At 46.0% G+C, this 14304-nt stretch overlaps 1 protein-coding gene across 1 annotated transcript; it reads right to left on the bottom strand.

Annotated features, from left to right (window-relative positions):
* Positions 1–1958: 1958 nt before the first annotated feature.
* On the bottom strand, positions 1959–9313 carry LOC121272232 (mucin-2-like; the record flags this gene model as incomplete). The annotated part of the gene is given in 8 exon segments (XM_041178759.1): positions 1959–2129; positions 2705–3024; positions 4048–4497; positions 5095–5271; positions 6616–6894; positions 7273–7518; positions 8083–8130; positions 8929–9313. Coding segments are annotated over 8 exon segments (2076 nt in total), but the record flags the coding sequence as incomplete, so codon positions are not given.
* Positions 9314–14304: the final 4991 nt, after the last annotated feature.

The following is a 14304-nucleotide window of genomic DNA, read 5'->3' as shown; positions in this document are numbered from 1 at the left end:
AAGAAGGAGGACATGTCAGAGGAACTGTTTTTGAAAGTAGCATCATCGGAACAGATGCGACGGAGGCGAAGGAACTGAGAGAATGGGATGGAGTCCTTACAGGAAGCGGGGTGTGAGGAGCTGTAGTCGAGATAGCTGTGGGAGTCGGTGGGTTTGTAATGGATATTGGTGGACAGTCTATCACCAGAGATTGAGACAGAGAGGTCAAGGAAGGGAAGGGAAGTATCAGAGATGGATCACGTGAAAATGACGGAGGGGTGGAGATTGGAAGCAAAATTAATAAATTTTTCCAAGTCCCGACGAGAGCATGAAGCGGCACCGAAGTAATCATCGATGTACCGGAGAAAGAGTTGTGGAAGGGGGCCGGAGTAGGACTGCAACAAGGAATGTTCCACATACCCCATAAAGAGACAGGTATTTTCACACCCTCCTCCTCAGTTAATTAGATTTCAATGATAGTTGGCAGATTGCCATGCATATTAAAATGCTGCCCAAACAAAAAAATAGATTGTGCCTCCCGTTGGCATTATCGGATGGATGTAACTAGTGTGGTTATGCATTCTTGTTCCGGTGGTAATCAGATATTTGTGTCTAAGGTTGCCATCTTGCATTTCTATAGAAATACTCAACTTCATTAGAAAATTCTTAAACTTATGACAAAAGAACCTGGCAAAACAAATACTTTGGGACTGTCTATATCGAGTGAAACAATTAATAAGGTTAAGGAAATACCTATTATTGTTGTGGTGGTAGGTGCAACAGTTGCAGGTCGAATGGTGGTAGCTGTTGTCACGATTGGTTCAGTAGTTGCAAAAATAGGTGTTGTGGTAGCGGAGTTGGTGGAGGTTGGTCTGGTGGTGTATGTGGTTCTGTTTGTTTGGGGATGGTACTTGCAGATGTGGGTTCACTGGTTTCTGTGGTACTTGCTGAGGTGGTTTTACTGGTTTTGGTCATGCTACTTGAGGTGGATTCACTGGTTAGTGTGCTGCTTGTGGTACTTCCACTGGTTTCTGTGGTTCCTGTTGAAGTGGGTTCACTGGTTTCTATGTTACCTGTTGAGGTGGCCTCACTGGTCATTGTGGTACTTGTTGAGGTGGTTGCACTGGTTTCTGTAGTACTTGTTGAAGTGGGTTCACTGGTGGTTTTGGTGGTGCTTGTTGTGGTACTTCCACTGGTTTCTGTGGTACTTGTTGAAGTGGGTTCAGAGTTTTTTGTGGTGCTTGTCAAGGTGGGTTCTGTGGTACCTGCTGAAGTGGTTTCACTGGTTTTTGTGGTGCTTGTTGTGGTAGTTGCAATGGTTTCTGTGGTGCCTGTTGAAGTGGGTTCACTGGTTTTGGTGGAACTTGTTGAGGTGACTTCACTGGTTTCTGTAGTACTGAACGTGGTGGCTTCGCTGGTTTGCATGGTGCTTGTTGAGGGACTTTCACTGGTGTCTGTGGTACTGGTTGAAGTGGGTTCACTGGTTTCTATGGTACCTGTTGAGGTGGTTTCACTGGTCATTGTGGTACTTGTTGAGGTGGTTGCACTGGTTTCTGTAGTACTTGTTGAAGTAGGTTCACTGGTGGTTTTGGTGGTGCTTGTGGTACTTCCACTGGTTTCTGTGGTACTTGTTGAAGTGGGTTCAGAGTTTTTTGTGGTGCTTGTCAAGGTGGGTTCAGTGGTTTCTGTGGTACCTGCTGAAGTGGTTTCACTGGTTTTTGTGGTACTTGTTGTGGTAGTTGCAATGGTTTCTGTGGTGCCTGTTGAAGTGGGTTCACTGGTTTTGGTGGAACTTGTTGAGGTGACTTCACTGGTTTCTGTAGTATTGAACGAGGTGGTTTCGCTGGTTTGCATGGTGCCTGTTGAGGGACTTTCACTGGTGTCTGTGGTACTGGTTGAAGTGGGTTCACTGATTTTCGTGGTGCTTGCTGAGGTGGTTTCACTTGTTTTTGTCGAGCTTCTTGAGGTGGGTTTACTGGTTAATGTGGTACTTGTTGAGGTGGCTTCACTGGTTTCTGTTGTGACAAATGTGGTGGTTTCACTGGTTTCTGTGGTGCTTGTTGAGGTACTTGCACTGGTTCCTGTGGAACTTGTTGAAGTGGGTTCACTGGTGGTTTTGGTGGTACCTGCTGAGGTGGCTTCACTGGTTTCTGTGGTGCTTGTTGTGGTACGTCCACTGGTTTCTGTGATACTTGTTGAAGTGGGTTAAGTGTTTTTTGTGGTGCTTGTCGAGGTGGGTTCAGTTGTTTCTATGGTACCTGCTGAAGTGGGTTCATGGTTTTGGTGGTGCTTGTTGAGGTACTTCCACTGGTTCCTGTGGAACTTGTTGAAGTGGGTTCACTGGTGGTTTTGGTGGTACTTGTTGAGGTGGCTTCACTGGTTTCTGTGGTGCTTGTTGTGGTACGTCCACTGGTTTCTGTGATACTTGTTGAAGTGGGTTCAGTGTTTTTTGTGGTGCTTGTCGAGGTGGGTTCAGTTGTTTCTATGGTACCTGCTGAAGTGGGTTCACTGGTTTTGGTGGTGCTTGTTGAGGTACTTCCACTGGTTCCTGTGGAACTTGTTGAAGTGGGTTCACTGGTGATTTTGGTGGTACACGTTGAGGTGGCTTCACTGGTTTCTGTGGTGCTTGTTGTGGTACGTCCACTGGTTTCTGTGATACTTGTTGAAGTGGGTTAAGTGTTTTTTGTGGTGCTTGTCGAGGTGGGTTCAGTGGTTTCTATGGTACCTGCTGAAGTGGTTTCACTGGTTTTTGTGGTACTTGTTGTGGTAGTTGCAATGGTTTCTGTGGTGCCTCTTGAAGTGGGTTCACTGGTTTTGGTGGAACTTGTTGAGGTGACTTCACTGGTTTCTGTAGTACTGAACGTGGTGGTTTCGCTGGTTTGCATGGTGCTTGTTGAGGGACTTTTACTGGTGTCTGTGGTACTGGTTGAAGTGGGTTCACTGATTTTCGTGGTACTTGCTGGGTGGTTTCACTTGTTTTTGTTGAGCTTCTTGAGGTGGGTTTACTGGTTAATGTGGTACTTGTTGAGGTGGCTTCACTGGTTTCTGTCGTGACAAATGTGGTTTCACTGGTTTCTGTGGTCATTGTCGAGATACTTGCACTGGGTTCTGTTGTACTTGTTGTGGTGGTTGCACTGGTTTCTGTGGTACTAGTTGAAGTGGGTTCACTGGTTTTGGTGGTGCTTGTTGAGGTACTTCCACTGGTTTCTGTGGTACTTGTTGAAGTGGGTTCACTGGTTTTTGTGGTGCTTGTTGAGGTGGGTTCAGTGGTTTCGGTGATACTTGTTGAGATGGGTTCAGTGGTTTCAGTGGTACTTGTTGAGGTGGTTTCACTGGTTTTTGTGGTACTTGTTGAGGTGGTTGCACTGGTTTCTGTGGTACTTGTTGAAGTGGGTTTACTAGTTTTGGTGGTGCTTTTTGAGGTACTTTCACTGGTTTCTGTGGTACTTGCTGAAGTGGTTTCACTGGTTTTTGTGGTGCTTGTTGAGGTGGGTTCAGTGGTTTCGGTGATACTTGTTGAGGTGGGTTCAGTGGTTTCAGTGGTACTTGTTGAGGTGGTTTCACTGGTTTATGTGGTACTTGTTGAGGTGGTTGCACTGGTTTCTGTGGTAATTGTTGAAGTGCATTCATTGATTTTGGTGGTGCTTGTTGAGGTACTTCCACTGGTTTCTGTGATAATTGTTGAAATGGGTTCACTTTTTTTTCTGGTGCTTGTTGAAGTGGGTGCACTGGTTTTGGTGGTGCTTGTTGAGGTGGTTTCACTGGTTTTTGTGGTACTTGTTGAGGTGGTTGCACTGGTTTCTGTGGTACTTGTTGAAGTTGGTTCACTGGTTTTTGTGGTACTTGTTGAGGTGGGTTCACTGGTTTCTCTCGTAACAAATGTGGTTTGGCTGGTTGCTGTGTTGATTGTTGAGGTACTTTCACTGGTTTCTGTTGTACTTATTGAAGTGGGTTCACTGGTTTTGGTGGTGCTTGTTGAGGTACTTCCACTGGTTTCTGTGGTACTTGCTGAAGTGGGTTCACTGGTTTTTATGCTTGTTGAGGTGGGTACACTGGTTTCTGTGGTACCTGATGAGGTGGCTTCACTTGTTTCTATGGTGCTTGTTGTGGTACTTGCACTGGTTTCTGTGGTACTTGTGGTGGTTGCACTGGTTTCTGTGGTGCTTATTGAAGTGGTTTCACTGGTTTTCGTGGTGGATGTTGAGGTGGTTTCACTGGTTACTGTGGTACTTGTTGAAATGGGTTCACTGGTTTTGGTGGTGCTTGTTGAGGTACTTCCACTGGTTTCTGTGGTACTTGTTGAAGTGGGTTCACTGGTTTTTGTGGTGCTTGTTGAGGTGGGTTCAGTGGTTTCGGTGATACTTGTTGAGGTGGGTTCAGTGGTTTCAGTGGTACTTGTTGAGGTGGTTTCACTGGTTTTTGTGGTACTTGTTGAGGTGGTTGCACTGGTTTCTGTGGTAATTGTTGAACTGGGTTCACTGGTTTCTGTGGTGGATGTTGAGGTGGTTGCACTGGTTTCTGTGGTACATGTTGAAGTGGGTTCACTGGTTTTGGTGGTGCTTGTTGAGGTACTTCCACGGGTTTCTGTGGTACTTGTTGAAGTGGGTTCACTGGTTTTTGTGGTGCTTGTTGAGGTGGGTTCAGTGGTTTCGGTGATACTTGTTGATGTGGGTTCAGTGGTTTCAGTGGTACTTGTTGAGGTGGTTTCACTGGTTTATGTGGTACTTGTTGAGGTGGTTGCACTGGTTTCTGTGGTACTTGTTGAAGTGGGTTTACTAGTTTTGGTGGTGCTTTTTGAGGTACTTCCACTGGTTTCTGTGGTACTTGTTGAAATAGGTTCACTGGTTTTTGTGCTTGTTGAGGTGGGTTCAGTGGTTTCGGTGATACTTGTTGAGGTGGATTCAGTGGTTTCAGTGGTACTTGTTGAGGTGGTTTCACTGGTTTTTGTGGTACTTGTTGAGGTGGTTGCACTGTTTTCTGTGGTACTTGTTGAAGTGGGTTTACTAGTTTTGGTGGTGCCTTTTGAGGTACTTCCACTGGTTTCTGTGGTACTTGTTGAAGTAGGTTCACTGGTTTTTGTGCTTGTTGAGGTGTGTACACTGGTTTCTGTGGTACCTGTTGAGGTGGTTTCACTGGTTTCTGTGGTGCTTGTTGTAGTGCTTCCACTGGTTTCTGTGGTACTTGTTGAAGTGGGATCTGTTTTTCTTGTGGTTTATGTTGAGGTGGGCTCAGTGGTTTCTGTGGTACCTGTTGAAGTGGTTTCACTGGTTTTTGTGGTACTTGTTGAGGTGGCTTTGCTGGTTTCTGTGGTACTGAACATGGTGGCTTCACTGGTTTCCATGGTGCTTGTTGAAGTGGGTTCACTGGTTTTTGTGGTGCTTGTTGAGGGTGGTTCACTAGTTTCTGTGGTACTTGTTGACGTGGTTAAACCAGTTTCCGTGGTGCTTGGTGATGTGGGTTCACTGGTTTCTGTGATGCTTGTTGAAGTGGGATCACTGGTTTTGGTGGTGCTTGTTGAGGTACTTCTGCTGGTTTCTGTGGTCCTTGTTGAAGTAGGTTCAGTGTCTTTTGTGGTGCTTGTTGACGTGGGTTCACTGTTTTCTGTGGTACCTGTTGAAGTGGTTTCACTGGTTTTTATGGTACTTGTTGAGGTGTCTTCACTGGTTTCTGTGGTTCTGAACGTGGTGGCTTCAGTGGTTTGCATGGAGCTTGTTGAGGTACTTCCACTGGATTCTGTGGTACTTGTTGAAGTGGGTTCACTGGTTTTTGTGGTACTTGTTGAGGTGGTCTCACTGGTTTCTGTGGGGCTTGTTGGGGTGGGTTCACTGGTTTTGGTGGTGCTTATTGAGGTACTTCTGCTGGTTTCTGTGGTAATTGTTGAAGTGGGTTCACTGGTTTTGGTGGTACTTGTTGAAGTGGTTTCACTGGTTTCTGTGGTACCTGTTGAGGTGGTTTCACTGGTTTTTGCGGTGGTTGCACTGGTGCCTGTGGTACTTGTTGAAGTGGGTTCACTGATTTTGGTGGAACTTGTTGAGGTGGCTTCACTGGTTTCTGTGGTGCTTATTGTGGTACTTCCACTGGGTTTTTGGGTAATTGTTGAAGTGTGTTCAGTGTTTTTTGTGGTGCTTGTTGAGGTGGCTTCATTGGTTTCTGTGGTACTGAATATGGTGGCTTCACTGGTTTGTGTGGCGCTTGTTGAGGGTCTTTCACTGGTGCCTGTGGTACTGGATGAAGTGGGATAACTAGTTTTCATGGTACTTGTTGAGGTGGCTTCGCTGGTTTCTGTGGTACTGAACGTGGTGGCTTCACTGGTTTGCGTGGTGCTTGTTGAGGGACTTTCACTGGTTTCTGTGGTGCTTGTGGTGGTTGCACTGGTTTCTATGGTGCTTATTGAAGTGGGTTCACTGGTTTTGGTGCTGCTTGTTGAGGGGGGATCACTAATTTCTGTGGTACCTGTTGAGGTGGTTTCACTGGTTTTAATGGTACTTGTTGAGGTGGTTAGATGGGTTTCTGTGGTGCTTGTTGATGTGGGTTCACTGGTTTCTGTGGTGCTTGTTGAAGTGGGATCACTAATTTTGGTAGTGCTTGTTGAGGTACTTCTGCTGGTTTCTGTAGTCCTTGTTGAAGTGGGTTCACTGGTTTTTGTGGTGCTTGTTGCAGTGGTTGCACTGGTGTCTGTGGTGCCTGTTGAAGTGGTTTCACTGGTTTTTGTGGTGCATGTTGAGGTGGTTGTACTGGTTTCTGTGGTACTTGTTGAAGTGGGTTCACTGGTTTTGGTGGTGCTTGTTGAGGTACTTCCACTGGTTTCTGTGGTAATTGTTGAGGTAGGTTCACTGCTTTTTGTGGTGCTTGTTGAGGTGGGTTCAGTGGTTTTGGTGGTACTTGTTGAGGTGGGTTCAGTGGTTTCAGTGGTACCTGTTGAGGTGGTTTCACTGGTTTTTGTGGTACTTGTTGAGGTACTTCCACTGGTTTCTGTGGTACTTGCTGAAGTGGGTTCACTGGTTTTTATGCTTGTTGAGGTGGGTACACTGGTTTCTGTGGTACCTGATGAGGTGGCTTCACTGGTTTTAATGGTACTTGTTGAGGTGGTTAGATGGGTTTCTGTGGTGCTTGTTGATGTGGGTTCACTGGTTTCTGTGGTGCTTGTTGAAGTGGGATCACTAATTTTGGTAGTGCTTGTTGAGGTACTTCTGCTGGTTTCTGTAGTCCTTGTTGAAGTGGGTTCACTGGTTTTTGTGGTGCTTGTTGCAGTGGTTGCACTGGTATCTGTGGTACCTGTTGAAGTGGTTTCACTGGTTTTTGTGGTGCATGTTGAGGTGGTTGTACTGGTTTCTGTAGTACTTGTTGAAGTAGGTTCACTGGTGGTTTTGGTGGTGCTTGTGGTACTTCCACTGGTTTCTGTGGTACTTGTTGAAGTGGGTTCAGAGTTTTTTGTGGTGCTTGTCAAGGTGGGTTCAGTGGTTTCTGTGGTACCTGCTGAAGTGGTTTCACTGGTTTTTGTGGTACTTGTTGTGGTAGTTGCAATGGTTTCTGTGGTGCCTGTTGAAGTGGGTTCACTGGTTTTGGTGGAACTTGTTGAGGTGACTTCACTGGTTTCTGTAGTATTGAACGAGGTGGTTTCGCTGGTTTGCATGGTGCCTGTTGAGGGACTTTCACTGGTGTCTGTGGTACTGGTTGAAGTGGGTTCACTGATTTTCGTGGTGCTTGCTGAGGTGGTTTCACTTGTTTTTGTCGAGCTTCTTGAGGTGGGTTTACTGGTTAATGTGGTACTTGTTGAGGTGGCTTCACTGGTTTCTGTTGTGACAAATGTGGTGGTTTCACTGGTTTCTGTGGTGCTTGTTGAGGTACTTGCACTGGTTCCTGTGGAACTTGTTGAAGTGGGTTCACTGGTGGTTTTGGTGGTACCTGCTGAGGTGGCTTCACTGGTTTCTGTGGTGCTTGTTGTGGTACGTCCACTGGTTTCTGTGATACTTGTTGAAGTGGGTTAAGTGTTTTTTGTGGTGCTTGTCGAGGTGGGTTCAGTTGTTTCTATGGTACCTGCTGAAGTGGGTTCACTGGTCTTGGTGGTGCTTGTTGAGGTACTTCCACTGGTTCCTGTGGAACTTGTTGAAGTGGGTTCACTGGTGGTTTTGGTGGTACTTGTTGAGGTGGCTTCACTGGTTTCTGTGGTGCTTGTTGTGGTACGTCCACTGGTTTCTGTGATACTTGTTGAAGTGGGTTCAGTGTTTTTTGTGGTGCTTGTCGAGGTGGGTTCAGTTGTTTCTATGGTACCTGCTGAAGTGGGTTCACTGGTTTTGGTGGTGCTTGTTGAGGTACTTCCACTGGTTCCTGTGGAACTTGTTGAAGTGGGTTCACTGGTGATTTTGGTGGCACACGTTGAGGTGGCTTCACTGGTTTCTGTGGTGCTTGTTGTGGTACGTCCACTGGTTTCTGTGATACTTGTTGAAGTGGGTTAAGTGTTTTTTGTGGTGCTTGTCGAGGTGGGTTCAGTGGTTTCTATGGTACCTGCTGAAGTGGTTTCACTGGTTTTTGTGGTACTTGTTGTGGTAGTTGCAATGGTTTCTGTGGTGCCTCTTGAAGTGGGTTCACTGGTTTTGGTGGAACTTGTTGAGGTGACTTCACTGGTTTCTGTAGTACTGAACGTGGTGGTTTCGCTGGTTTGCATGGTGCTTGTTGAGGGACTTTTACTGGTGTCTGTGGTACTGGTTGAAGTGGGTTCACTGATTTTCGTGGTACTTGCTGAGGTGGTTTCACTTGTTTTTGTTGAGCTTCTTGAGGTGGGTTTACTGGTTAATGTGGTACTTGTTGAGGTGGCTTCACTGGTTTCTGTCGTGACAAATGTGGTTTCACTGGTTTCTGTGGTCATTGTCGAGATACTTGCACTGGGTTCTGTTGTACTTGTTGTGGTGGTTGCACTGGTTTCTGTGGTACTAGTTGAAGTGGGTTCACTGGTTTTGGTGGTGCTTGTTGAGGTACTTCCACTGGTTTCTGTGGTACTTGTTGAAGTGGGTTCACTGGTTTTTGTGGTGCTTGTTGAGGTGGGTTCAGTGGTTTCGGTGATACTTGTTGAGATGGGTTCAGTGGTTTCAGTGGTACTTGTTGAGGTGGTTTCACTGGTTTTTGTGGTACTTGTTGAGGTGGTTGCACTGGTTTCTGTGGTACTTGTTGAAGTGGGTTTACTAGTTTTGGTGGTGCTTTTTGAGGTACTTTCACTGGTTTCTGTGGTACTTGTTGAAGTGGTTTCACTGGTTTTTGTGGTGCTTGTTGAGGTGGGTTCAGTGGGTTCGGTGATACTTGTTGAGGTGGGTTCAGTGGTTTCAGTGGTACTTGTTGAGGTGGTTTCACTGGTTTATGTGGTACTTGTTGAGGTGGTTGCACTGGTTTCTGTGGTAATTGTTGAAGTGCATTCATTGATTTTGGTGGTGCTTGTTGAGGTACTTCCACTGGTTTCTGTGATAATTGTTGAAATGGGTTCACTTTTTTTTCTGGTGCTTGTTGAAGTGGGTGCACTGGTTTTGGTGGTGCTTGTTGAGGTGGTTTCACTGGTTTTTGTGGTACTTGTTGAGGTGGTTGCACTGGTTTCTGTGGTACTTGTTGAAGTTGGTTCACTGGTTTTTGTGGTACTTGTTGAGGTGGGTTCACTGGTTTCTCTCGTAACAAATGTGGTTTGGCTGGTTGCTGTGTTGATTGTTGAGGTACTTTCACTGGTTTCTGTTGTACTTATTGAAGTGGGTTCACTGGTTTTGGTGGTGCTTGTTGAGGTACTTCCACTGGTTTCTGTGGTACTTGCTGAAGTGGGTTCACTGGTTTTTATGCTTGTTGAGGTGGGTACACTGGTTTCTGTGGTACCTGATGAGGTGGCTTCACTGGTTTCTATGGTGCTTGTTGTGGTACTTGCACTGGTTTCTGTGGTACTTGTGGTGGTTGCACTGGTTTCTGTGGTGCTTATTGAAGTGGTTTCACTGGTTTTCGTGGTGGATGTTGAGGTGGTTTCACTGGTTACTGTGGTACTTGTTGAAATGGGTTCACTGGTTTTGGTGGTGCTTGTTGAGGTACTTCCACTGGTTTCTGTGGTACTTGTTGAAGTGGGTTCACTGGTTTTTGTGGTGCTTGTTGAGGTGGGTTCAGTGGTTTCGGTGATACTTGTTGAGGTGGGTTCAGTGGTTTCAGTGGTACTTGTTGAGGTGGTTTCACTGGTTTTTGTGGTACTTGTTGAGGTGGTTGCACTGGTTTCTGTGGTAATGGTTGAACTGGGTTCACTGGTTTCTGTGGTGGATGTTGAGGTGGTTGCACTGGTTTCTGTGGTACATGTTGAGGTGGGTTCACTGGTTTTGGTGGTGCTTGTTGAGGTACTTCCACGGGTTTCTGTGGTACTTGTTGAAGTGGGTTCACTGGTTTTTGTGGTGCTTGTTGAAGTGGGTTCAGTGGTTTCGGTGATACTTGTTGAGGTGGGTTCAGTGGTTTCAGTGGTACTTGTTGAGGTGGTTTCACTGGTTTATGTGGTACTTGTTGAGGTGGTTGCACTGGTTTCTGTGGTACTTGTTGAAGTGGGTTTACTAGTTTTGGTGGTGCTTTTTGAGGTACTTCCACTGGTTTCTGTGGTACTTGTTGAAATAGGTTCACTGGTTTTTGTGCTTGTTGAGGTGGGTTCAGTGGTTTCGGTGATACTTGTTGAGGTGGATTCAGTGGTTTCAGTGGTACTTGTTGAGGTGGTTTCACTGGTTTTTGTGGTACTTGTTGAGGTGGTTGCACTGTTTTCTGTGGTACTTGCTGAAGTGGGTTTACTAGTTTTGGTGGTGCCTTTTGAGGTACTTCCACTGGTTTCTGTGGTACTTGTTGAAGTAGGTTCACTGGTTTTTGTGCTTGTTGAGGTGTGTACACTGGTTTCTGTGGTACCTGTTGAGGTGGTTTCACTGGTTTCTGTGGTGCTTGTTGTAGTGCTTCCACTGGTTTCTGTGGTACTTGTTGAAGTGGGATCTGTTTTTCTTGTGGTGTATGTTGAGGTGGGCTCAGTGGTTTCTGTGGTACCTGTTGAAGTGGTTTCACTGGTTTTTGTGGTACTTGTTGAGGTGGCTTTGCTGGTTTCTGTGGTACTGAACATGGTGGCTTCACTGGTTTCCATGGTGCTTGTTGAAGTGGGTTCACTGGTTTTTGTGGTGCTTGTTGAGGGTGGTTCACTAGTTTCTGTGGTACTTGTTGACGTGGTTAAACCAGTTTCCGTGGTGCTTGGTGATGTGGGTTCACTGGTTTCTGTGATGCTTGTTGAAGTGGGATCACTGGTTTTGGTGGTGCTTGTTGAGGTACTTCTGCTGGTTTCTGTGGTCCTTGTTGAAGTAGGTTCAGTGTCTTTTGTGGTGCTTGTTGACGTGGGTTCACTGTTTTCTGTGGTACCTGTTGAAGTGGTTTCACTGGTTTTTATGGTACTTGTTGAGGTGTCTTCACTGGTTTCTGTGGTTCTGAACGTGGTGGCTTCAGTGGTTTGCATGGAGCTTGTTGAGGTACTTCCACTGGATTCTGTGGTACTTGTTGAAGTGGGTTCACTGGTTTTTGTGGTACTTGTTGAGGTGGTCTCACTGGTTTCTGTGGGGCTTGTTGGGGTGGGTTCACTGGTTTTGGTGGTGCTTGTTGAAGTGGTTTCACTGGTTTCTGTGGTACCTGTTGAGGTGGTTTCACTGGTTTTTGCTGTGGTTGCACTGGTGCCTGTGGTACTTGTTGAAGTGGGTTCACTGATTTTGGTGGAACTTGTTGAGGTGGCTTCACTGGTTTCTGTGGTGCTTATTGTGGTACTTCCACTGGGTTTTTGGGTAATTGTTGAAGTGTGTTCAGTGTTTTTTGTGGTGCTTGTTGAGGTGGCTTCATTGGTTTCTGTGGTACTGAATATGGTGGCTTCACTGGTTTGTGTGGCGCTTGTTGAGGGTCTTTCACTGGTGCCTGTGGTACTGGATGAAGTGGGATAACTAGTTTTCATGGTACTTGTTGAGGTGGCTTCGCTGGTTTCTGTGGTACTGAACGTGGTGGCTTCACTGGTTTGCGTGGTGCTTGTTGAGGGACTTTCACTGGTTTCTGTGGTGCTTGTGGTGGTTGCACTGGTTTCTATGGTGCTTATTGAAGTGGGTTCACTGGTTTTGGTGCTGCTTGTTGAGGGGGGATCACTAATTTCTGTGGTACCTGTTGAGGTGGTTTCACTGGTTTTAATGGTACTTGTTGAGGTGGTTAGATGGGTTTCTGTGGTGCTTGTTGATGTGGGTTCACTGGTTTCTGTGGTGCTTGTTGAAGTGGGATCACTAATTTTGGTAGTGCTTGTTGAGGTACTTCTGCTGGTTTCTGTAGTCCTTGTTGAAGTGGGTTCACTGGTTTTTGTGGTGCTTGTTGCAGTGGTTGCACTGGTGTCTGTGGTACCTGTTGAAGTGGTTTCACTGGTTTTTGTGGTGCATGTTGAGGTGGTTGTACTGGTTTCTGTGGTACTTGTTGAAGTGGGTTCACTGGTTTTGGTGGTGCTTGTTGAGGTACTTCCACTGGTTTCTGTGGTAATTGTTGAGGTAGGTTCACTGCTTTTTGTGGTGCTTGTTGAGGTGGGTTCAGTGGTTTTGGTGGTACTTGTTGAGGTGGGTTCAGTGGTTTCAGTGGTACCTGTTGAGGTGGTTTCACTGGTTTTTGTGGTACTTGTTGAGGTACTTCCACTGGTTTCTGTGGTACTTGCTGAAGTGGGTTCACTGGTTTTTATGCTTGTTGAGGTGGGTACACTGGTTTCTGTGGTACCTGATGAGGTGGCTTCACTGGTTTTAATGGTACTTGTTGAGGTGGTTAGATGGGTTTCTGTGGTGCTTGTTGATGTGGGTTCACTGGTTTCTGTGGTGCTTGTTGAAGTGGGATCACTAATTTTGGTAGTGCTTGTTGAGGTACTTCTGCTGGTTTCTGTAGTCCTTGTTGAAGTGGGTTCACTGGTTTTTGTGGTGCTTGTTGCAGTGGTTGCACTGGTATCTGTGGTACCTGTTGAAGTGGTTTCACTGGTTTTTGTGGTGCATGTTGAGGTGGTTGTACTGGTTTCTGTGGTACTTGTTGAAGTGGGTTCACTGGTTTTGGTGGTACTTGTTGAGGTGGGTTCAGTGGTTTCAGTGGTACCTGTTGAGGTGGTTTCACTGGTTTTTGTGGTACTTGTTGAGATGGTTGCACTGGTTTTTGTGGTACTTTTTGAAGTGGGTTCACTGATTTTGGTGGTGCTTATTGAGGTACTTCCACTGGTTTCTGTGGTACTTGTTGAAGTGGGTTCACTGGTTTCTGTGGTACCTGTTGAGGTGGTTTCACTGGTTTTTGCGGTACTTGTTGCAATGGTTTCACTGGTTTTTGTGGTACTTGTTGAGGTGGTTTCACTGGTTTTTGTGGTACTTGTTGAGGTGGTTGCACTGGTTTCTGTGGTACTTGTTGAAGTTGGTTCACTGGTTTTTGTGGTACTTGTTGAGGTGGGTTCACTGGTTTCTCTCGTAACAAATGTGGTTTGGCTGGTTGCTGTGTTGATTGTTGAGGTACTTTCACTGGTTTCTGTTGTACTTATTGAAGTGGGTTCACTGGTTTTGGTGGTGCTTGTTGAGGTACTTCCACTGGTTACTGTGGTACTTGCTGAAGTGGGTTCACTGGTTTTTATGCTTGTTGAGGTGGGTACACTGGTTTCTGTGGTACCTGTTGAGGTGGCTTCACTGGTTTCTATGGTGCTTGTTGTGGTACTTGCACTGGTTTCTTTGGTACTTGTTGTGGTGGTTGCACTGGTTTCTGTGGTGCTTATTGAAGTGGTTTCACTGGTTTTTGTGGTGGATGTTGAGGTGGTTTCACTGGTTACTGTGGTACTTGTTGAAGTGGGTTCACTGGTTTTAGTGGTTCTTGTTGAGGTACTTCCACTGGTTTCTGTGGTACTTGTTGAAGTGGGTTCACTGGTTTTTGTGGTGCTTGTTGAGGTGGGTTCAGTGGTTTCGGTGATACTTGTTGAAGTGGGTTCACTGGTTTTTGTGGTACTTGTTGAGGTGGGTTCACTGGTTTCTCTCATAACAAATGTGGTTTGGCTGGTTGCTGTGTTGATTGTTGAGGTACTTTCACTGGTTTCTGTTGTACTTATTGAAGTGGGTTCACTGGTTTTTGTGGTACTTGTTGAGGTGGTTTCACTGGTTTCTGTGGTACTTGTTGAAGTTTGTTCACTGGTTTTTGTGGTACTTGTTGATGTGGGTTCACTGGTTTCTCTCGTAACAAATGTGGTTTGGCTGGTTGCTGTGTTGATTGTTGAGGTACTTTCACTGGTTTCTGTTGTACTTATTGAAGTGGGTTCACTGGTTTTGG

This window comes from Carcharodon carcharias, chromosome 33, assembly GCF_017639515.1.
Source record: "Carcharodon carcharias isolate sCarCar2 chromosome 33, sCarCar2.pri, whole genome shotgun sequence".
Lineage (NCBI taxonomy): Eukaryota > Metazoa > Chordata > Chondrichthyes > Lamniformes > Lamnidae > Carcharodon > Carcharodon carcharias.
This window is presented reverse-complemented; position numbering and strand designations above follow the sequence as displayed.